General features: G+C 34.3%; 1 protein-coding gene across 1 annotated transcript; it reads right to left on the reverse strand.

The window, feature by feature from the left end:
* Window positions 1-615: 615 nt before the first annotated feature.
* LOC117344767 (neurotrypsin-like) lies at window positions 616-22,255 on the reverse strand. The gene is made up of 9 exons (XM_033907594.1): window positions 22,230-22,255; window positions 21,556-21,755; window positions 20,873-21,017; window positions 17,935-18,134; window positions 16,190-16,325; window positions 13,260-13,468; window positions 12,423-12,579; window positions 11,201-11,349; window positions 616-929 (listed from the first exon to the last, which is right to left on the reverse strand). The coding sequence occupies exons 1-9, from the start codon at window positions 22,253-22,255 to the stop codon at window positions 616-618; spliced, it is 1,536 nt and encodes a 511-aa protein (XP_033763485.1).
* Window positions 22,256-24,776: the final 2,521 nt, after the last annotated feature.

The following is a 24,776-nucleotide window of genomic DNA, read 5'->3' on the forward strand; positions in this document are numbered from 1 at the left end:
ATTGTATGGTAACAATCTGTATGCCGATAATGTAAATCTAAATATTTTCAGACATGTGCATTATTTTATAAAGTCCAGCAAAAAATTTAAGATATACATTCGTACATATATATACATGTATATAATGTGCTATATTTCATTAATATTGTATAGGCCAATAAATATTATATTGTATTTAGGAGAGGGCGTCAATAAGTTGACATAACTTGTGCCTTATCCTTTTGTTCACTTAATTGACAATAAAATATGTTTAAACTAAAAACTACAAACAACAGAGGGCCAAGCACTGATCCCCGGGGGATCCCTGACGTGACACCTGTCCATACACTAAGAAAAATCCCTAAGATCCATTGTATGATGTCATCCAAGATTTGCTGACTAGGCGCCCATGAGGAACGGTATGGAAAGTTTTTTTTGTAATCCATGTAAATACTATCTACACAATAGCCTTTATCGATCGCCTCAGTCCATTTATCTAGAATGTCTAGTTGTTGCAGTGATGTAGATTATCCAGATATAAAGCCGTATTGCCTCGAAGAAAACAGATTGTTTGCCCGAACGAATTTATCCGTGTTTATCGTACTACTATTTCATACACCGTACATACGACATATGTCAAACTGCCAGGTCTAGATAGTTCCCTGAAACGTATTTGTCTCCCTTCTTGTGTATAGCGCATACTTGAGCTCTTTTCCAATATTCGTGAGCAGATCCCTTTTTAGTGATTGGTTGAATTTTATAGCAAGAGGACGAGCAAGAGCGAAGGAGGACATTTTCAAAAAATCCGGAAGGCACGTTGTCTAGTCCTGGAGATTTCTTTGGTCCCTGATTATTTAGTATCTTCATAACAATGTCGCTGGTGATCGTGAGTTCTAACATGATGTTTCGGATTTCTTCAGGTGGTAGGGTTGTAGTCTCCCCGTCCTCTTCTTTAACAAATACGCTTTAGAAATAGCTAGCAAGTATTTCTGCTTTTTGTTTGTCCATAGATAATTTCCTCGGCTTATTTTTGCTTGGATTTTCATATAGATCTCCGATTTCTACATTTGTTTTTGATTCTGAGTTTATATATTTCCATATCATTTTTGGATTTGTTTTTTGCTTTTTCTGCCCTTGTTTTATCATTGTCCTTGTGTAATTTCCGTTTCACCGTTTCAGTCTGGTTTCTCACCCTGTTGTTTCTTCTTTTGTCATCAGGATCTGATGTAGACACCACTTGTTTTGAAAGTCGGTTGTTCAGTTTTGTTTTTTTTCTAATGTTTATTGTGGTACATGGGAAATGTATGTTTGTTATTTTACGCCAGTTTTAACTCTGTTGGCATACACTTGTTCACAATATCCTGTATCTGCAACTTGAATATCAGAAAAGTTTCATTGAATGCATTTTGTTCTTTTAACTCCATTTCCCATTTTTCAATTTTCAATATTTATTCTGTTATTGTTTCATAAATCGCCTTGTCATAATTATTTTTCTTCTTGTTCTGCTCTTAACCGTTGTATTACATTATATCTACACTTGCAAAGTTTTGTCACTATATAACAATACCAGGCCGATTTGTTTACCATTCTTGCATGGAAACATTGACCTTTGAACTTGCGTATGAAAATATGACAGGGTACGGGAACTTCTTTCGCCAAGCACATGGCTTTGTTTACATTTGCAATTTAAGTTACAAAGGGTTTGTTTACCATTGTTAAATGTATAAAAACAACATGTTTGACAATATTAAATATGATAATCTATCAAAATGTTTTTGTTATTTATGTTAATATCATAATAAAAAACAGAACTATTTTTTAACGCGGGAAAAAAGTCTCAATTTGTTGTGAAGCGTCACCATTGGCTGTTCTAATAATTGACTCCTCCCACTGTGTCCCGACTTTTATATGATTTTTTTTTATTTACAAAGAAAAAATATTGTAATCACAAAGACTTATAGAAACAACATCCGTAAGTGTAAATATAGGGATTGGATTTCACTTTTATGTTAACCATGCTTTTATGGAGCAATTCCTCTCAGAATATATTCTAAATGGGGCGCTAGCGCGCCCCATAGAATATATTCTTAGAGGAATTGCTCCATAAAAGCATTGTTAACATAAAAGTGAAATCCAATCCCTATATAAGTTCATATCGATGTCTCTGTAATCACTCTTTCCTAGTTGGCTCCGATGTTCTATTGACCAAATAATGTTTTCGTTGTTGGGTAACACTAGGTCCAAAATGGATGGCTTGTCGTTTCCTCGCCACCTTGTAGGTTTGTCAATAACTTGAAATAGATAATTATCCGGTAAACACTGTACAAACTCATGTGTTTCTGAGCTGTTGCCATTGGTATTCCAAGAGTTCCAGTTTATGTTAGGGTAGTTGAAGTATCTCGTGATGAGAAGTTGAGAGTAGCCTTGCCTTAGCCTTCGTTTATAGAATTTCTTAAGTTGTCATTAATCTCGTCTGGTCCGTTATATGATCAATATTTCAGACCAATTAAAAGTTTGTCTTGTACGTTCAATGGTATTTCCACAAATGTTTTCATGAAGTTGTGTTTATGGTTTAATTTCTTTTGCTGGAAGCCTTTTGATTACGTAAAGAATCATACATGTACCTCTACCAGTATTGTTATCAATATTTTATCGAATATAGTGTAGTCTGTGATATTATTTTTGGTTTTACTTCGGTTATTCTAATTATTTCCGCTTTCATATGGTTTATTCTTAAAGATGATCCCGAAAGTTTAATTTCTATTTTGACCTTTGCATTTTGGGGGCGAGGGTTCCACGTTTTCGAAATACATCCTGTTCGGATGGTGTTCATTTCATTAAACTTTGGATAATTTCAACGACAGCTTCTCCCTCCAATGCGATTATATTCTAATCTTTAGTTATCATATCAGCCCGAGGAGCTGTTATGATTTTCATCTGCATACTATTGCCGCTTCAGTTTCCTGAAAAATAAATACGTTATCCAGGTTTTCTTAAATTTTGAATTACAATATGTAGTCATCAATAATCTTGTTATCTGCGTATAAACCAGCAAACGTTTCAACTATGCATTGTGGGTCACGCGCGAGTGTTCTACCCTGCATAGGTTCCATACGAGCATCTGTTCTTTCGTTTTCGTACAATTTTCCAAAAAAAAATCAGGTATTCACAACCGCTGTCGAATTTCGCACTGTGAATATACTCCGTTCAAAGAAAGGAATCCCAACTGCATAGAGTGTCCAAACTATTGTTCCAACAAAGATTGTGCCTCGTTCTCGTACACGGAGATCAGCGGAAGGTGTGACATCTACTTTAGCCTAGTTACCGAGGAGAAGAATGCTGATGTAACCAGTTCAACAATGTATTACTCTAAACGTACAAATGTAAGCGTCTTTTTGCAGACAAAATAATACATTACCGGTAATCTTAGCATCAGATACGTGATCATTTCAATCTCCCTATTGTTAATTTTTCTATATCTTGGTCTCTTGGTTATTATATGTCACTATTAACTCGATATTCATTCAAAGTTCCTAGAATTTTAGGGTAATGATGACCAATGGGAATGCTTACAACCTTATTGTGTTTCACTGTAATCAAATGCGCAAACGACGGCTCCAGTGTCCACCAAATTACCCCAACAGGAGGCACAGATATCGATGTGTTCAAAGACGTGAGCGTCGCCAGTATACACTGAACTGTAAGGACGAAGACACATTTTAAACAAATATATCTTTATTTAAAAGTCAAGACAATTTTCTTATACGTATACTCATTATGTAAGGCGGAATATGGAATCTGAGGACTGCTTTGTCCAGAATATTTGTTTCTTTCATTTGAAAATCCCGTTAGGCTGCAAAGGATATTTCATATACGTCAAATACATAACCTCCCACATGCGGCTTAGAGCACATATTAATCAAAGTACATCTTAATGGTATCCCTTGGTAATTATAACGACATTCATTAACTTTTTAGGATGATAATTGTCAGTTTCTGTCTTAACTGTCTCAAATATGTTTATCAAAATTTGCAAAGGCGATACAGAGGTGGACAAATGGAGACGTTGATTTCTATCGTAACTGGGCAGACTACAAGAACGGTTTTGGAAATCTACTTGGAAATTTCTGGATCGGTAAGATTATGTTTTAGCTTGAGCTTGAAAGAATCGTATATCCTTCGGCGAAATAATCATGTTTGACTAATATGATGGTGATTGTTCAACAGGCAGAAACTAGTTTAGTGAACTTCTACTTTTGCGCTTCCTTGCTACTGCTTAGAATTAAGTTAAGATAAGTATTAAAGTAGTTACTAGTAAATTAATAGCCTGAAACACATTTTAATTGTTTAAGCATTCCACTAAAAAGCAAAAAACTCAATCAATCAAATTCGGAAAATATTACTTTTAAAACTGGGAGTTGCCATGAACAAGCTTGCAAACATGACCCTTTTGTTTTGTAAAAAAAAACAACAAACCCAATTGTATCCCATTTGAGGGGTAACTGTTAGTAGATAATGCATATATAGCATTGTATTGGGTACCTTAGTTTATCTCCGCTACCTGTAACATATTACTGACCCGAACATAACAGGTTAAACACGGGATGATACTAAAGAAGACGGACAAACTTGCTAAGTACTAGCTCAGAATCGCAGTAATTTCCCTCAGTCTATTGCTATACAATGCAGAATGGAATGTCCTCTTGTAGAGCTAAAGGTAGCGAGTCCAATTGACAGCGCGGGCAGGATATATTTCATCACTCCTTCCTATTATAGATATGGCCCCAAAGTGGAGTCCACATGTAAAATGAGAGGGGGACACGGCCAGACAGGGACTGGGAACAGGACATCTGAAATCTAGATAGTTATTAAAGTATCATGTTGAATAGCTGTTCTAGTCGTGTTTTAATAGAGTTATCGCCCTCTAACCTGCATTCAATCCATGACATCCTTTCACGTTCCATCCTCACAAGTACAGTAGATATCTATATTTGCAATAAAATATTTACAACAAGTTACATACAGTTAATTAAATGAAAAATAATTTTCAGACACCGGTGTTCATTTGAGCTCGGTGAAGTTTACACGTAACAGTCATATTACCTGATGTCGGGATAGTAAGATTGGTATACATTGTACCATATTGCCATATTATCTGATGTCAGGATAGTAAGATTGGTATACATTGTACCATATTGCCATATTATCTGATGTCAGGTTAGTAAGATTGGTATACATTGTACCATATTGCCATATTACCTGATGTCGGGATAGTAAGATTGGTATACATTGTACCATATTGTCATATTATCTGATGTCAGGATAGTAAGATTGGTATACATTGTACCATATTGCCATATTATCTGATGTCGGGATAGTAAGATTGGTATACATTGTACCATATTGCCATATTATCTGATGTCAGGTTAGTAAGATTGGTATACATTGTACCATATTGCCATATCATCTGATGTCAGGTTAGTAAGATTGGTATACATTGTACCATATTGTCATATTATCTGATGTCGGGATAGTAAGATTGGTATACATTGTACCATATTGCCATATTATCTGATGTCAGGATAGTAAGATTGGTATACATTGTACCATATTGCCATATTATCTGATGTCAGGTTAGTAAGATTGGTATACATTGTACCATATTGTCATATTATCTGATGTCGGAATAGTAAGATTGGTATACATTGTACCATATTGTCATATTATCTGATGTCGGAATAGTAAGATTGGTATACATTGTACCATATTGTCATATTACCTGATGTCGGGATAGTAAGATTGGTATACATTGTGCCATATTGCCATATTACCTGATGTCAGGATAGTAAGATTGGTATACATTGTACCATATTGTCATATTATCTGATGACGGGATAGTAAGATTGGTATACATTGTACCATATTGTCATATTATCTGATGTCAGGTTAGTAAGATTGGTATACATTGTACCATATTGCCATATTTTCTGATGTCGGGATAGTAAGATTGGTATACATTGTACCATATTGCCATATTATCTGATGTCAGGTTAGTAAGATTGGTATACATTGTACCATATTGTCATATTATCTGATGTCGGGATAGTAAGATTGGTATACATTGTACCATATTGTCATATTACCTGATGTCGAGATAGTAAGATTGGTATACATTATACCATATTGCCATATTATCTGATGTCAGGTTAGTAAGATTGGTATACATTGTACCATATTGCCATATTATCTGATGTCAGGTTAGTAAGATTGGTATACATTGTACCATATTGTCATATTATCTGATGTCAGGTTAGTAAGATTGGTATACATTGTACCATATTGTCATATTACCTGATGTCAGGTAAGTAAGATTGGTATACATTGTACCATATTGTCATATTATCTGATGTCGGGATAGTAAGATTGGTATACATTGTACCATATTGTCATATTATCTGATGTCGGGATAGTAAAATTGGTATACATTGTACCATATTGCCATATTATCTGATGTCGGGATAGTAAGATTGGTATACATTGTACCATATTGCCATATTTTCTGATGTCGGGATAGTACGATTGGTATACATTGTACCATATTGTCATATATTCTGATGTCGGGATAGTAAGATTGGTATACATTGTACCATATTGCCATATTATCTGAAGTCGGGTTAGTAAGATTGGTATACATTGTACCATATTGCCATATTACCTGATGTCGGGATAGTAAGATTGGTATACATTGTACCATATTGCCATATTATCTGATGTCAGGATAGTAAGATTGGTATACATTGTACCATATTGCCATATTATCTGATGTCGGGATAGTAAGATTGGTATACATTGTACCATATTGCCATATTATCTGATGTCGGGATAGTAAGATTGGTATACATTATACCATGTTGTCATATTATCTGATGTCAGGATAGTAAGATTGGTATACATTATACCATGTTGTCATATTATCTGATGTCGGGATAGTAAGATTGGTATACATTGTACCATATTGCCATATTACCTGATGTCAGGTAAGTAAGATTGGTATACATTGTACCATATTGTCATATTATCTGATGTCGGGATAGTAAGATTGGTATACATTGTACCATATTGCCATATTACCTGATGTCAGGTTAGTAAGATTGGTATACATTGTACCATATTGCCATATTTTCTGATGTCAGACTAGAAAGAATGGTATAGATTGTACCATATTGCCATATTATCTGATGTCGGGATAGTAAGATTGGTATACATTGTACCATATTGTCATATTATCTGATGTCAGGTTAGTAAGATTGGTATACATTGTACCATATTGCCATATTATCTGATGTCGGGATAGTAAGATTGGTATACATTGTACCATATTGTCATATTATCTGATGTCAGGTTAGTAAGATTGGTATACATTGTACCATATTGCCATATTATCTGATGTCAGGATAGTAAGATTGGTATACATTGTACCATATTGTCATATTATCTGATGTCGGGATAGTAAGATTGGTATACATTGTACCATATTGTCATATTATCTGATGTCGGGATAGTAAGATTGGTATACATTGTACCATATTGCCATATTATCTGATGTCAGGTTAGTAAGATTGGTATACATTGTACCATATTGCCATATTATCTGATGTCAGGATAGTAAGATTGGTATACATTGTACCATATTGCCATATTACCTGATGTCGGGATAGTAAGATTGGTATACATTGTACCATATTGTCATATTATCTGATGTCAGGATAGTAAGATTGGTATACATTATACCATATTGCCATATTATCTGATGTCAGGTTAGTAAGATTGGTATACATTGTAGCATGTTGTCCTGGTATGGGAGTGGTTTAATTGGTATCAAATATACCATATTGCCATATTATTTGAGGTTTGAGTGGTTAAATTGGTATAAATTGTACCATATTGCATATTATTTGATGTCGGAGTGGTTAAATTGGTATAAATTGTACCATATTGTCACATTTTCTTATCTAATATGGTTTTATTATGAATATTTGAAATCTTTCAAAATCTTAAAAGAATCATCAAAAGGTATTCAGTAATGACAAAATAAACGAGAAACCCATATTATGAACAAATTACTAAAGAATCTTGATAACTCGAAAATAAACTTACATTTCTTTTCTTTTTTCGCGTGTATATATTTGTCGACGGAAACGTTCCTGACTTTACAGCCTCCCGGGAGATGATTCAATACATATGTTTATCATTATCCAAAAGTATTTTTATATATTGCACACAAGAAACATTTGTGTTTTCCTTGGATGACAATGTAAAATTTTCATCATCCTGTTTTTGACTCAGATTATACACGTTATATCTAACAAATTAACTTGGCAATAATAAAGCAAAATATTCATATACGGCCTCCATTCACTATGACTAAACTATCATTCTGGAGGCTAGTTATCGTATATTTTTTCATTGCAGGCTATGACGTTTAGCGTGGAGAAACGTAATACAGTTTTCCATACCGTCATAAAATGTTTAACATTGTATGATATTAAATAAAACGGTTACCTTACTCGCTTAGACCAGCTGGAGGCTGGTGAAAGCTAAACGTTGGTTAATTTTGACATTAATTGGCATTAAACATACGATAGCCTTTTTGTTTTCAATCGATCATTATTAATCGTTTTGGTGGATTTAGCACATTTACATTACCTATTTTTGTCAATAATTCATATATTTATAGTTATAAACTTCTCTTTCCGCTCTCACTTTTGAACTTTTGTATATGATATACTGTAAACGTACTTATTTAGCGCAATCAAATTTTAGCGCATTTGCAGATTTTAGCCAGTTAGCGCAATGATGAATTAGCGCATCCACAGAAATTTCTATAGAAATAGAACGTACAAAAAGTAATTAGCGCAATCATAATTTAGCGCAAGGCTTCCAGCGCGAAAAGCGCTAAAATAAAATTACCGCTAAAATATGTACGTTTACAGTACATTTTTAACCGTTCTCACAAAAATAAAACAACATGGTAACATTGATGAACGTTTTATTATATAATAACATATTACTAATAACAATAATCTATTAATAAGTCAGTAACATTTAGATAGTCTTATCAAAAAATGACTTGTAGTCTAATTTTTTATCAAGTTACTTACAAAATACGGAGGCAGGGCCTCTTTTTTTCATGTGTTTCATTTTAACTTCAAAATATAAAATTAAAAACCAAAACATCCAAGCAATGACATTCAACTAGCCATTCGATTGGTACCAGGAAAATAACTAGACCAATCGCAAAGCTGGTGTGCTATTTTAAATATCACATTTCAAAGGCAGTTAATTTCACTGTGCGACAACCTGGATATTCGCTTGATGCACACCAAAGTATTAGGCTCGTATGTTTGTCTTTTTCGCTTAAGTAAAGTGGCTTATCCAACAGTTAAATGTGACAAGAAAGTGAGAAAGTTAATAAATCCGACAATAATTATATATAAACAAATGATGTTATAAAAGGTAATGTACTAAATAAAGTTAAAGGCAAAGGTAATCTTCCTTTATTAATCAAATCAATACTCCCAGGAAAATAACTATAATGTTCCGAAATGTATAATGTTTAAAAAAAAAAAATTCTCCATATAGGTTTCAGCTCGACCGTAACGTTTTGTGTTGATTTCTTATTATTTTCTTGACACATTTACATCAATAAAGTATGCAAGAATATAATACATACATTGATAGTAGGTAATCAGTTAGTATAAGTTAACATATAGTAAATTCCTAACGGCTTGCCCAGGGTTACTTAAATATTCCGAAATGCTTCAACAACTAAACGCTGTCACTCGAAATGATTTAAAATAAATGTTTTGCTTACATTTCAGAAGCCTTATATAAGAACTAATATAGCTTTTGAAAGATTCCGTAATTTCATTAAAAAAAAAATGCTGACAACGTAATTACACAAACCAATATTTGCATATACAGAAGTATACAGGTATATGATTGTTTTTATTTACCTTTTTAGCTGCAAAGGAAGAAGACAAAGTTTACATGTACCTTAGTAAAAACAGAGTTATCGTTATGATACACTGACCATAACTACAGAATAACTAACAGTGATTCACTGAACATAAACGGCAAATGACAACTTTACTACACTGACCATCACCACAGAATGACAAACGAAGTGATTCACTGGACATTTAGGGACACTTTAACACAATACCACACTGACTGAGATATTAAAAGGGATATGTGTTTCTACCACAATAGTTGGGTGCTTTTCAACTCCTAAGGCATGAAATAATCATTACAATTGCTGAATAACATTCAATTTATACCACACGTGGATAAAACTGTAAAAAAAAAATTGATGGGTTGATAAGGCGACTTTTGACCGGAATTATATTTTGATCACATTGCTCAATGCAATTTGATTGGCTAACACTTGTAGGCTGCTTCACAATGTCCCGGTAATGATTACGCAAAAGAAGTATTTCGCAGTTGTTTTTGTTATATTTTTCAAAAAATAGATATTTGCTTTGAAAAGAATAAACCTGCTTATTAGTTGGAATGGTTTTTAGCTTATTGTAATTGACATATCACTTCGCGACAGTTCAATCTAGGCCATATCCTTACACCTGGCATTGTGATTGAAACAAGTCGCACACACTCGTGGTCATCGTACATGTATATGGTATTTCTTTTAATTTCGTTAGTTAAATCTAAAGGTCGTGTTTTCGTAACTAAACTAACTCAAGTGAACGGAATACCATATACAACAACCACTCGTTTGTGTAACCTCTATATATTTATAACTTTAGGGCATTGCTACTAAATGACCCTACCAGCTGAAGGTGGCCGTTACCAGCTCTTAACTGCCAATTGGTGCAAGAAATATACATCCGAGGCAAAGTAAATGAAAGGAAAATAAGCCTTCCGTAGAAAATTAAATCTAGCATGTGTTATATGTTATATCCTCATGTTTATATGTATCAAATATATCATATTGATTATTCATGTCGTGTATTCAATTGTTACATGTATTATCTTTTAAGCAGAAGAACATGGGTAGGCGGTTGACAGGACTCGTGGACGAGTGAAGCAGAGAAATATGACCTCAGTCAATATAGAAATGGGATTTTAAATCAGAAGTGATCAATAAAAGCAGTTCAATCCTTGAATGCTCACCAATCATCCTGTGTTTATACACAGGTCACACCTGTATCCTTCGCGTGATTGGTTCTTGCGTACAGACCCCATCCGGATGATTTACAGTACTCAAATCTTTCCTCGTCTCCGTTACAGTTCACCACGAACAGCCATACCATTCCTGTGCCTGGGCCAAAACTGTCATCTATTTGCGGCGTGCTACAAAGGAGAAAACAGGAATTCTTTATTGTAGGAAAACACTTTTTGATATGTTTCCAAAATAATTCGTGAGCGTCAACAGAGTTGATGAATTGCTTAAGCATCCAAAATCATTCTCATAACCCTAATATAACTGGGATAATATCCAATTTAATGCCCATGAATGAGCAATCGATCCACCATCATATCTCAGATTATCCTTTTATACTCTTCGATTGATTTCGAAAGATTTTACTAAATTACTGTAAGTTGGGAATAGACAGCCAAGATAGTCAGTGTTTAAGTATATATGAAATTGTCAGGGAGATATATGTTTTCCAGTTCATATCTCTTCTAAATTATTAAGACACTACCTCGATAGTTTTTTTACTATATTATTTCCTGCTTTACAATTGATCTAGTGTTACCAGATTATTTGTGCCAACAATACGGATAAAAGGACTTTGATCTTGTGTGGCCATGTGCTGTTTTCTCCTGTATTGAGTATAATATGATATCAATATTGTCTCACCAGAAAATGCCCTCCTATACCCCTGGTAAAAGGATACCGACATTCCATTATTTAGTTGTCCTTCTTACAATTCATATCATATTATAGCACATCGATATATTTTGGTAGGCGGAGTCCTCCTATACTCCGTATAATGACAAGCTTCTATTATAATAAGCATAATGAAGATAGTTGCATAACTTCAGTGTGTGCTTGCTTGATATGCAAGCTAGTAAAGAGCTCTTTTGGATTAAAATTGTATGAGAAGATGTCACGACAAGATCCACTCCACATTCATAATGAGACAGGGAGAGGGGAACTGGTCAAACAAATACGTAACGTCCATCAATAAGATAGCTCTTGGTATTATCCAGGGTTGACATAACGACTCTGACTAACGAGTTCAAACGTCAGCTTTAATGCTGCAACTCAAGCTTACGATGCTTTGTTATATGGCTGAAATACCGGTATTGGTAATTAAAGCCTTCCTTTTATCTTTTGTCTTGTCTTTAACATTACTTTTTATTATTGCTTTAAGTAAACTGATGATTGAAATAAAAGTTGATTTCATCCAGATACGTACCTCCATCCAAGCTGGTTGCAAATAACCTCGTATGATTCAGAGGAAATGGCATCCTTCCGTATCGTGCCATACCCAGTTGGTCCATAAACCTCTATACGACCAGATTTTTCCGATGACCCTGATGCCAGTCGGATGTCACCATACATGTCGTCTGCTTCTGTGAAATGATATTTAATCATGCGGAGAATTGAATAATTATGAAAGGGCAATAACTATCAGGAGAACGAACAGAATAGAAAACACATTTTAGTACAAAATAGAAAAGTGAGAATGGTCAGACGGCACACTGGTACACACCACAACTACCGATGCTTCGCATTTGTTGTAAAATGTTGTGTTTTATTTTCCATTCTCCGCACAATCCATATTAATGGAAAACTACCGCGTAAGGTAAGTGTTATTATCATTTTTTTAGCATATGGTTCATTTCATTTAAGCATTGAGGTTGATTTTTTTAAAATTTCATCGGGGTATGAAAAGATTTTTTTGGCGTAGTGTATTTTACAAAGTTTGCAAAAAAAAATCTTTTCATACCCCGATGAAAATAAAAAAAAAAAACAAACCTTAATGCTTATAATCAATTTCAGTTTATTGTCTTTTTCTAATTAAAAACATGTTTTATGTACAATTTTACGAGTTTTATTTGTGATTATTTTTTCTCAAATCAATACGCAACGTCAATTGTCGTATTGTGACGTCACATTTTTGGCGCCAATTTTCGGAATTTCGGAAAAGAATGAAAAGAATTTTTCGACAAATCACATTTGAGTATTTACCATGAAAAAAAAAGAAAAATTAATTATTCAGCAATTGTTTTGAAAATGTAAGCCAACTTACCCGAATAATGTTCCAAGTCACTGCAAATAATACCAATTCCATGTCGGAGGTCCCTGGATAATGCCGCGATCGGAAATAGTTCCTGGACACCCCAGCCTCCAAATGGACATTCGACCAGCATAGACTCATTACCTACACACTGTACATCGCTCATCCAAACAGGTCCGTCATCTTGTCCGAAGAAATTATTAAACAACGCTCTACCGCTTCTATAATGAAAATGTGGTATTGATACACTTAAACATCCTTGTTGAAATTACGCTAACGAATTGCTAGGTTCACAGAAGAGCGAAACCATGTTCAAATCTAGCCAACTTAACGATATCGCGATATCCAGCTTTCTTTGTTATCGTCAAACTAGACTTGTCTTGTTGTTTAATCTGGAAGGTCACCGTGACACAGCTTTTAATTCCGTTATAACATGCAGTATTCTAGCAGTGCAGAGTGCGGACGTGAACGTCATCCATTGAGCAAATCCAGGATGACACGGATAATATAAATTGTAATAATTTATAAATAATCTTTAGAATATAATTATTAAACTGATTAGTTTTTAGAGCCCCTTGGTAAACTTAAAATGTTTTGTGAACTCTCGTAAGCGATCATATCATAAAATAACTAATAACTAATATTCTGGATCACAAAATGTATACACTAGAATCATTATGTAGAAAATAATAAACGATGACATAATGTTTAGGAAAGTCAGAAGGGTGTTTGTGTGCCGAATGATATTTGGTTCAGTTCATATGGTGATACACCTTTACTATTGCCGACATCAAGTTAATTTTTCAATATATACCTTCGACATATAACGTTATGCAGTGAATATCAATTGTGGTATGCACCTGGAATCTGCAATGAGTACGACATTCAGCACTCCTTTGTGAGGTCTTAAATTGACAATGAAATTACGTCATTAATTATTAATTGAGAATCGCACAACAACTGCACATCAAACTTGATGAATATTGTCTGCATGTTTCAATGTCGTCCCCAAGGCTCTTACATATAATTATCTCTTAGATTTGGTTCAGTAAACATCTCGTATGAAAACTCACTCACTGTACATCCTCTATATATAATAGCTATATCGAATGTGTCATTTAAGCTCAGAAAGCCGAATGGATTATTCAATTATAATGTTATCATACTTAACAGGTTAGGATAACTTACGTGAACCCTAGCTGTCGACAGATAACTAGGGGATTGTTGCCTTTCCACCACTGGGTGACATAATCATAAACAGTTCCCCAGACTCCGAAATGATATACTTCCAACCATCCTTCTGAACTATTCTGTCCGCCTTGTAGCCTTAGCGCACCTACATTGTTTGGAAAACAATGGCTTATTTTACTTTGATATTCCGGTGGCTACCAGTTCAATTTCGGTGTCTGCATCCCCGGAATATGTCAAAAGAATTTTCCCAAGTGGTCATACAATTAAAATTACCACCTTTAAAGTTGGTTGTGGCCTGTATCCGTGTTTTTTAAAATTCGTCCGTTTAGCGACTGTTTTTTTAGTCACCAATAAAAAAATAACTGCGTGCCTTCTGACATATCAAAATTAGAGCTTGTAACAGTAAAAGTGAAGTGAACACAACTCATATCTTGTTTTATGACAGGGTCCAGTACAATTTGAGGATTCACTCCTAACTACAGCTCTTAAAGTACTTAAGTTTTGATCCAAGAAATATATTGTAATAGCAACTTAGAAATGCGACAGTATCAGATGGCTCAACAAGAACAAAATATTTGTGAACACCGTAATGTAGGACCCTGAATTAGATATCCTGCGGCACTGACATAGTAACCTGGGACCTTAACATTAAAAACATTAGGTCTTATATACAAAGTTAACATGTTAATTCAACTTGAAAATGAAATTGATCAAATACATGTTGTTGTATGTCTAGTTTGATCCGCTTTTGTCAGCACCGTAGGTTTAAAGTAAAAACTAAAAATGCTTAATATTTTGCAGGACATCAGGAACGACAACTTTACCATCATTTGTAGAATTGGTTGTATCATCCCAACACATAACTCCTGCGTGATCTCTGAACGAGCAAGAAGTAGTAGAAAAGTAGGCTTTGGTACAATCTAGCAAGCGAGCTTCATCTCCAATACATCTAAAATCTTGCACCAAAGCTTCTCCAGGTCCCACCGACACAATGGTAATGGTCATACCACCCCTGGGAAATAAAGAAAGCGACAAAAGCGAACATGTATTTTTTCCAGAATCATTTGTTAAATACAAGGTTTGAGCGACCTTTGGTTATATCTTTTACATCATAATGTAGCCTTGAAATGCTTTCTTTATTCATTCCTTCATTTTCATATATACAATATATGATCCATACAATAAAAAGCGACAAATACTATTGACGTTAATTTTGTTAGGGCAAATTGTCAATTAAGTATTTCTCTCAAATAATCATTGGTATATTCAATGAGAGCAATTGGTTGATTTCATAGTAAAATCAGTAACCAATATATAGAAAAAAAAAAAAAAAATGGTTTCACCAAGATTTATTAGTATATTTTTGAGCTTAAACTTGGTTCCGGTGGATTGGAGTAACTGGTATTTGAAAGTGTGTCCCCTTTTTAAAAATAAGAAATCGTATCAGTTAAATGACAACTCTAACTTTGATTCGAATATTGTAGAAACTGTACTGATTTCTGCAACAATTCTTCTTTAACTGAATATCAAAGAGAAAATATCGAAGAAGAAAACCGTAATACTAACTAAAAATGTTTAAACAATGGATTACGCTAATATCACACAAGAGTATAAGAAGGAACATAAGTGTGTATACAGTTAAATCACAAAACGATGGATTATATCTACTTAATTTTTAACTAAATCATTATACTTCAATGGATAAATTTCGTGCCAATGTGACGAGTATTATACCATTAGAGCGTACTTACGTAAATCCCATTTGCCGGCACGCCACGCTTGCTGCAGAATATTTCCATTTTTTAACACATATACCGCCCCATATTCCATGAATGTATATCTCAAGTCGTCCAATCGTTGGAGTCCCGTCAACAATCCGGAGTTCCCCTGAAATTAAACAGAAAGAACATGTTTTCTTTTCTTGTTCTCAATTCCGATGTGATTAATTTCATTTCTACTAATTTTTATTTAAACTATACATATATATCATTCATCAGAAAAATAATTAGTTTTACTTCCAGGTAAATCATCCAAATAAACATATACAGGAGGTGTAGGGACAGGTCTGATGAGAAATGAGAGGACAGGTCTGATGAGAAGTGTGAGGACAGGCATAATGGGAAGTATTAGGGTATGTCTGATGTGTGAGAATGGGTCTCATGAGAAGTGTGAGGACAGGTCTTATGAGAATTGTATGGACATGTCTACTGAGACGTGACAGGACAGGTCTGATAGTAAGTGTGATTATAGGTCTGAAAAGGAGTGAGAGGACAGGTCTGGTGAACATTTTTGGAACTGGATGGTTATGTCTGGGCATTAGAATATCTATTCTTATTATCTGGACATACATACTAATACTAACTTATGCTAGTTACAGCATCAGAATGTTATCATATCCGAGATATTTCTTTGGAAATAAATCATCATGATGTTGATCAAATTATGGTTTAATGGACTTAAAGTGTTATTTAATGTTTAATTTAAAATATAAGAAGTGACAATGACCTTAAATCCCTTCGCCAGAAAGAGTGCTTAAGGAATTATACCGCAACCAAACAAGAGTCCCAATGGGCTTGCATCAATCAACTGCTTCTCTGGACCTCTTGGCTATTGAGAAAAGCATTTAACAAACTTTGTTTCACTTAACCACACTATACTACAGGCCCAATTTCATGTCTCTTGATCTCTGGGTTATTGAGGAAAAGACTTTTGCATGTCTGGCCCCAGTAAACTAAAATTATTATCAAAAGGGAAGTGAAAGAGCATGACTTTATATATAATAGAGACATGCACGAACTTATGTATTGAAAAAAAAAACGTTTGAAAAACAAACAGTTGAATTAATGGAAATGAGGAGAAACTTTTGAAGATATTAAAACAAATGAACGGTAAAGAATCGTGGAAGGGACTATGAAAAGAAATAAATTGATTATAAGTAAAGAAATAAGAAAGTGTAAACCTCGTTATATCAAAAATTATATCTGATTGATATTAATAAGCTAAGCCCCACCCCCCAACCCACCCCCTCCGCCACCACAACATTCATCCCACAATCTAAAGTAAAACAACTACAACAATAAAAGGTTTAGAAGCTTGGCAGTACAGACTCTTTCATACACACAGATGATTTCATGTTGACAAAGATGGCGACCTGAAGATGTTAGACGGTTTTGATTGTAATGAAATTGCGCATATTTAGGCAAATAAACATCGTACGATGTACGCGTGTGTTTAGAGCATGTAATGTTTTCAATATGTATTCAGAACTGTAGTTGTTTAACGCTACGGGCATTAACATAAAAAATTGGACTATTATAAAAATACTCATCTAATTGTTATTATTTTTTTTTACAAAATCTCATAAAAAAGTAAGTAATAAAAAGTTGATATCCAACACATTCAAGGACACGTACGCGCAATCAAATACACGTCATATACCCTCAAAAACACGGAAGTAGACAATTATAATTAATAATTCATGTAAGATATCTTGTACCTTCCATTGTCGTGTTCAATTCCTCTAAGGAACAAATCACTCCGACGTCATACAAATGTTGATATCCTTTCGTGTTCAGTGTCCAGTCGCCTGCACAATCCTCCAGATACTGTTCCGTGCCGTTGCAATCCACATCCCTACCCCAAATCACCATCAGTTCATCCCCAGAACCATAGTAATCCGCAACAGCAAATCCATTGCTTAAAAAAACAAAGAAACTTTCAGTAGCTTTTGTTGGATGTGCGTAATGTCAAAATAGTTGGATGAATAGCTTTAATGGTTTCATTTAGAATTTATATAAGGTCTTCACAAATATGACATTGATTATAGTTTAAGAAAGTTGAGGAAACCTTAATGTGTTTGTGAAGGATTTTGACTCGTAAAGCTGGATTGTGTTACTTCTGTTCTACCGTATTCTTGATAATTGATTTTTGGAGCCATTGTTCTCCAGATGCATATTGTTTACCGTTACAAAGCGAATTGGTCTATTATTAATGGCATAATTTTACATTTATACTAAACTTTATACCTGTCTACCTAACATTATTTTACTGAAAGTTTGAAAGTTTGTTTTAATATTTGACAATCAAATCTCCCAAACAAAATTTTGGGTTATTTTGATTTGTTTTTTCTCGTGGCTTCATCTATATCAGAACGCAAGACCCTAAGATTGAATTTACGAAATTTTTGGGTTAAGTGATTACTTGATTCGTCGGATACATTGTAGAGTAAAACAGAGGTTCCAAAAGCACACGGAGATGCTGAATGAGATATTGGTGGTCAGATGAATCGAATCTACATTCCTGGTGTTGTCGCATGCCTATCTTACAATATAACTTAATGTCGTTTACGTCAAGGTAACACGTGTCCAATATAGACACTGGATCTAAATAAATCATGTTTGCTACATGTTTATTATGTATAATCCGTTTGCTATGTTCTAAGGTTTTTGATCCAACAGACATAAACATGCCCTATTATATAAAAAAAACCTTTGGATTCTTACATATTGGTGGTCGGGTGGCACAGTGGCAACATGCTAGCCTTTTACCTAGGCGGCCGGGGTTCGATTCCCCGATCGGACGTGAAAAGGTATTGGGTCACCTGCGCGACCACGCGGGTTTTCTCCGGGTACTGCGGTTTCCACCCACAGTAAGACCCTTCGCGCACTTCCATCCGGGCCAACAAGCATGTTAACACAAGTTGACATAACCTGCTTCGCAATTGTTGTTAAATAAATAAAGTGTACATACATGGGGAGGGGCGGGGAGTGCCTTGGATTTATCCCATCGCACAGAATAATGAAAACCTCACTTGTATCCAAGCTGCCTGCAGACAACAGAAGCGTCTTTGTCGTCCCATCCCATGTGCAGGATAGTACCCCACATTCCTAATCGTTCGATTTCCAAACGTCCCCTGTAGGGCGTGTCTCCATTCACCAAGCGGACAGTGTCTACCAGGTTCAGAACAGATAAAAATGGAATATTGTTATGAACTGTATTTATATGTAAAAAGAAGTATTTATATTGTTGCATTTATGTATCGATCGATACCCTTTTTGACAATATTTTTCACTTTCAGAACGAACCTCGACTTCACAATATATTAACAAATAATGTATACTTTAGACCTTGACGAGATTATTCCTCGAAATACGAAGAACATGCTTATAACACCTATATTCATATTCTGATATGAATTATATAAGGATAAACAACATTAATATTCATTTTCTTGGCAATGCTGTCGCCATTTAATGAATTCAAAGTTAATTGACAAAACTTTAGATGTTGCTGAAGAGATTTGAAAGCTGGTATAAAATGTCCTTTTTAATCGCGATTACCACGTAAATGTTGAATTTTAATGCACCAAAGTACTAGGCTATCATTATATTGTACATTATCACACCCATACTTTCAAACGTTAATTTTAAGCACTATTAAAATGAATCTACCATTTTTTTTACTGTCATTATCTGCACACAATATGGCGACGTCCTTGTGTTGTGTTGTTGCCCTTCCCCATTCAAAGTATATATCACAGTCGCTGATATAATCCTCATCACCAGAACATTGTGGTTTTGAAATCCATATCATTTCTCTCTTGTAATCCGGATAGAACGTGGGATCTACTATGTATCCTCCCCTGAATATAAATGAACCAAAACAGAATTTTGTGGTAAATAATTAAACAGGATCATACACACATAACACCTATGACCTTGACATCAGATTGCGCCATTGTTATTGCATGTATGTTACATCAGGTGTGAATAGTTTATAAGTTTCATCATTTAATAACTATTATGTTAGGTAATATAAACAACAAAGTTAAGATGACGTTGTATCACAAAAAATTCCAACAAATAACGTACTGTTTATCTAATTATATCGATAAAAACATTTCCCACTGATTGTGTTTAAAAATTTGATCTTACAACAGCTGTACCTATATCATGTGCACGAGAGTTTACGTTTTCAACTCTATACTGATTTAAACTTCCCACAAAATGAGTCTAACTAACGAGTTGATTAACGACCAACGTCATATATTGGTTGAGTTTTATTGTTCTAATATTAACGACTTTCGGAAAATATCATTTCCCACTTAATCTGTTTCTACAGATAATTTACAAACCGTTTAAATAATTTCAGACACAATTTCTTTCAATGAGTTTCTTGATTTTTACTAACAAATCGTCGTATTGGTAAATTCCACCATTATTTTCATCTAACGATATTTTACATTTTAACGAATAGTTTAACTGCCTACTGAAATCGTCCACCACGCTCATTTCCTGACTTTCTGCACAAAGCTTTCGAGCGGTCCACCGACATAATCATCTTGAACTGGTTGAGTTTCTACAATTCAAGTAACGAATCTTTTAAGTATTGACAACATCATTTTCCACAAATTGACAGTCTACATTTTAACTTACGAATAGTTTAACTGTCTACAGGCGACATCAAGGTCTTCTTGCACGAAATAGCTAGTCGTATACCCAATGTTGCCCCAGTGACCGGCATAAAATATCTCCAGAACACCCGATGAAGCCGAATTACCACCAGACAGTCGTAACGGAGCTGCAATCAACACATCACAGTCATTATGTTTTTTTTTATCGATATGAAAGCAACTCCTGAATATAGTCACATTATTTTGAAAATAGTTTTATTCTATAGAACACCATGTAAAATTCCAAAGTTAATATTGACCGGATATTCCAGTTGTTTCCGCTTGACCAAACTGACCACATTTAAGATATTTTGATGCTGACTTTAGCCTAGGATACCATAAGAATGAGTTCTTAAAATGTAGGGAGCAACCACACATTATCAGGCGTATGTTGAATATACATTCAAATACTATAATCTGTTGAAGTTTACCACTGATTTTCCGAGACTTCGTCAAAATACTAAATTTCTTTTTAAAAATCAACTTATCGCATAATTTTTCCTTTCTTTTAACTGAATTTTTTAAGAACTGCTTTTTGTGGTTCCTAAGTAGGAAGAATTATTTACTTTCCTATATTTCAAAGTCAAATGACATACAACATAGATTGAAAAAAAATCAACAATGGGAATATATATGATCTAGTTGACGAGTATTTCTATATCTCACCCCTGTTTCCATCGAAGGCAGTATTGCTGCAAATCACTGCGGCGACTCTGTCGTAGTCAGAGTGAGGTCCCCAATTCAAATCTGGACAAGCCAACAGGTTCTCCTCGTCACCATTACAGGTGACATCTTTAAGCCAGTAAGGACCTGAACCTTGACCTCCCATTAAATTATCGCCATAGATATTCACCGAGACACCATATCTACAACAAGAAAACAATAAATTATTGACCAGACTTGGAAAAACAAAATGAAGCATTCTGACATATTAAACAAAACATTAACTAGTAAGCGATAAGTGTTTCAACATGTAAACGTCTGTAATGATCAATGAAATGTCGTTAGTTACTTTGATATTGAAATAAAGCATTGAAGAGATGTTATAGAAATACCTGCTAGTTATTTTTGTTTGTTTTTCCTTTTGATTCATTACGTTAAAATACATTATTTTATAGGCAGGTTAATTAATCACATTGATGGAACCAGCATTGTACTATTCGCAATAACTACTAATCTATAAACAGAGTTTACGTAATCCATGATATTACAAGAAAAAAAAGTTTAAACCCACTGCTAGCTACATGTTAACCTAATTAAAGAATATATTCTAATCTTAAAATATCACATGAAAAGACACGATGACATCGTAGATACAGATATATATAAATAAGTATTACCTTTTAGTTGTGATAGCTAAATACATGATTTTGGATGATAATAGAAAAAGAAGTAACGGTCACCCGAGTTCTTAAATATTTCAGTCGTATACTGCAAACACTAATCACGATTGTATTATTTCCAATCGAATTTTGATCATTATGACAAATGTGTTTTTCTATAGAAACTATGTAAAATTTGCCCCTGGCGCAAACTTGAGACCCGAGCGTCATGAAATTTACAATTCTATTGAAACACATTAATGCCCTCCAATTTATAAAGAGTTTGTTTAATTAGATTTTTGTTGGACTTTTAGGATTTGTTTTTTTTGAAATTTCAGACAATTTGACCCCTTTGCCCAACTTTCACACCCCTGGAATTTAGGGACCATTTAATTCACACGTTTTGTTGACTTGTCGCCACGGTTTATGATAATGTATCAATTAACCTTTTTTTTTATCTAGATATGGATTGAATAGATTTTTTAAATTTTCATTGCGGCTATGAATACCAGTAGCTAGCTACATATCCCGTGGCGCGCGGTAAATCTATTCAATTCATATATTTACATAACCTTGATTTAAAAAATTTATATCGAGAAAACGAGAAATTTTATTAAACAGAAAAATTTGTCATGTATACGACGAAACGCCAAATTATTAGAACAGCCGGGAGATCCCGCCTATGCACCACGCCATTGTTTTAATGTCGTTCCGCATTTTCCGGTCTTTTTTGTTTAATTTTGTATAAAACAAAAAGAAAGAAGTATTAAAGTAAAAATAATATTAAATACAATCATTCAATTCAAATCATATTTATTTTATGTGAACAAATTGCAACAAAAACACAATATTTTCATAATTGAAAGGCGGACTATTTTTTTGATGGCGTATTAATATGACCCGATTAATCAGGTGATTTCCACGAGAGACAATGTTTTTTATACGGTTTTCATAGTGTATTCATGGTCATATGTTTGTTGTTTTCACTTGGTATGTTCATATCAGCAAACCACATTAGGAATGTAAATATACTTAAATGAAGCATTTCACTATTTTCTTACTACATCTGTAATATACTTGTATGACCCAAGCCTCTTAGATTGCATCCATTTATTCTTTATTCATTATAGATGTGAACTAGTAAGAAAATAGTGAAATTCTTCATAAATAGCAAGATGTTGGCTAAAAGGCCGAATCGAAACGGACTTAAAGGCCTTGAGCTATACACTAGAACATACAGTGTACAATTGTATGCATATCCGCACTACAAGATGACAAAAAGGTTGAAGAACCATCTATGAAAGCTCACGCACATCTACAGATAAATAAGAAATATAAATCAAGAGCAGACACAAGGATATCGCCCATCACTTTGGTCGTTTTGGCATAAAGAAAGCAGCAAAAAAACCCGGTCATTATTAAATTGATGTGTAGCAAGAACAAAGATAGGCTGCAGTGGAACTCGGCACAATGAAGGTTGCTTTCACTCACGACAATCAACAATTTTGAGACATGTGCAACGACGATCGGAGTCGGAAAGCATGGACGACCATGGCCAGCTGTATACCAAGTTAGTGTAGGGCAAACAAATACATTTGGACATAGTTCAGTAATATATTAGATGAAAACAAAGTTGGTTAGATATGTTTGGGTAAATTTCAACAGAAATTTGTGATTTTTGAATTTTTTGTTGCAATGCATCAATATCTACATTTTCATAATGTATAGAAGGTGCTTTTATACCCTGCTTTGATTGTTCCTTGGAAATATAAATGAATTCTGAATTGAGTTGCCCTTGAAATAAATTGAATGTTTGTCACAAGAGCAACTCAATTCATCACCCCCATGACATAGACCAAAGCAACATTCAATCCTTAAATCAATTGTTATTGGAACATTCATATTATCGTTTCTGCGAATTTTTCTCAAACATCTTCACCACTAAAATAATAATGATGATATAGTGATCAGCCAGTGTCCAGTGAAAAGACATCAAAATGGTGTAATACCATACCTGTATCCGCCAATTTGCCTACAAACAACCATTGCGTTTTGGGGATACCAGACGTTATCGCCATAGATTCTCCCCCATACACCTTGGTGTAATATTTCTAGTCGACCCTCACCGGGATGAGATCCGCCGCTCAAACGTATTGATCCGTCTGTAATGTATAGATATGCATGTTGAGGAATTTGGGCACTGTATAATATCACAATGATGATAGGGAAAAAGTAATAATAAAAAAAAAAAAAAAAACAGTCGAAAGTGCATAATTTGCAACCCATACTTCAAAATCAAAATCGATAAACAAAGGGGAGATACAAACATAAATATATTTTAAATGAAGACCATTGAAAAGTACCAGAAGTACACGACCAGGAGTTCCTGGATAGTAAGCGCTTGTCTTTTTCAGGGACGACTCCCGTCGTACAAATCTAACTCAAATCCGTGTTGTGCCACATTCACAATGTGACAGCTAGGATGTTTTTAAAAATTGACAAAAAAGTGTAAACCGATCAGAATGACGTGACGAATGTTACCATTGCTTTGAAATGATAACACTC

The sequence above is a fragment of the Pecten maximus genome, chromosome 16 (assembly GCF_902652985.1).
Source record: "Pecten maximus chromosome 16, xPecMax1.1, whole genome shotgun sequence".
NCBI lineage: Eukaryota > Metazoa > Mollusca > Bivalvia > Pectinida > Pectinidae > Pecten > Pecten maximus.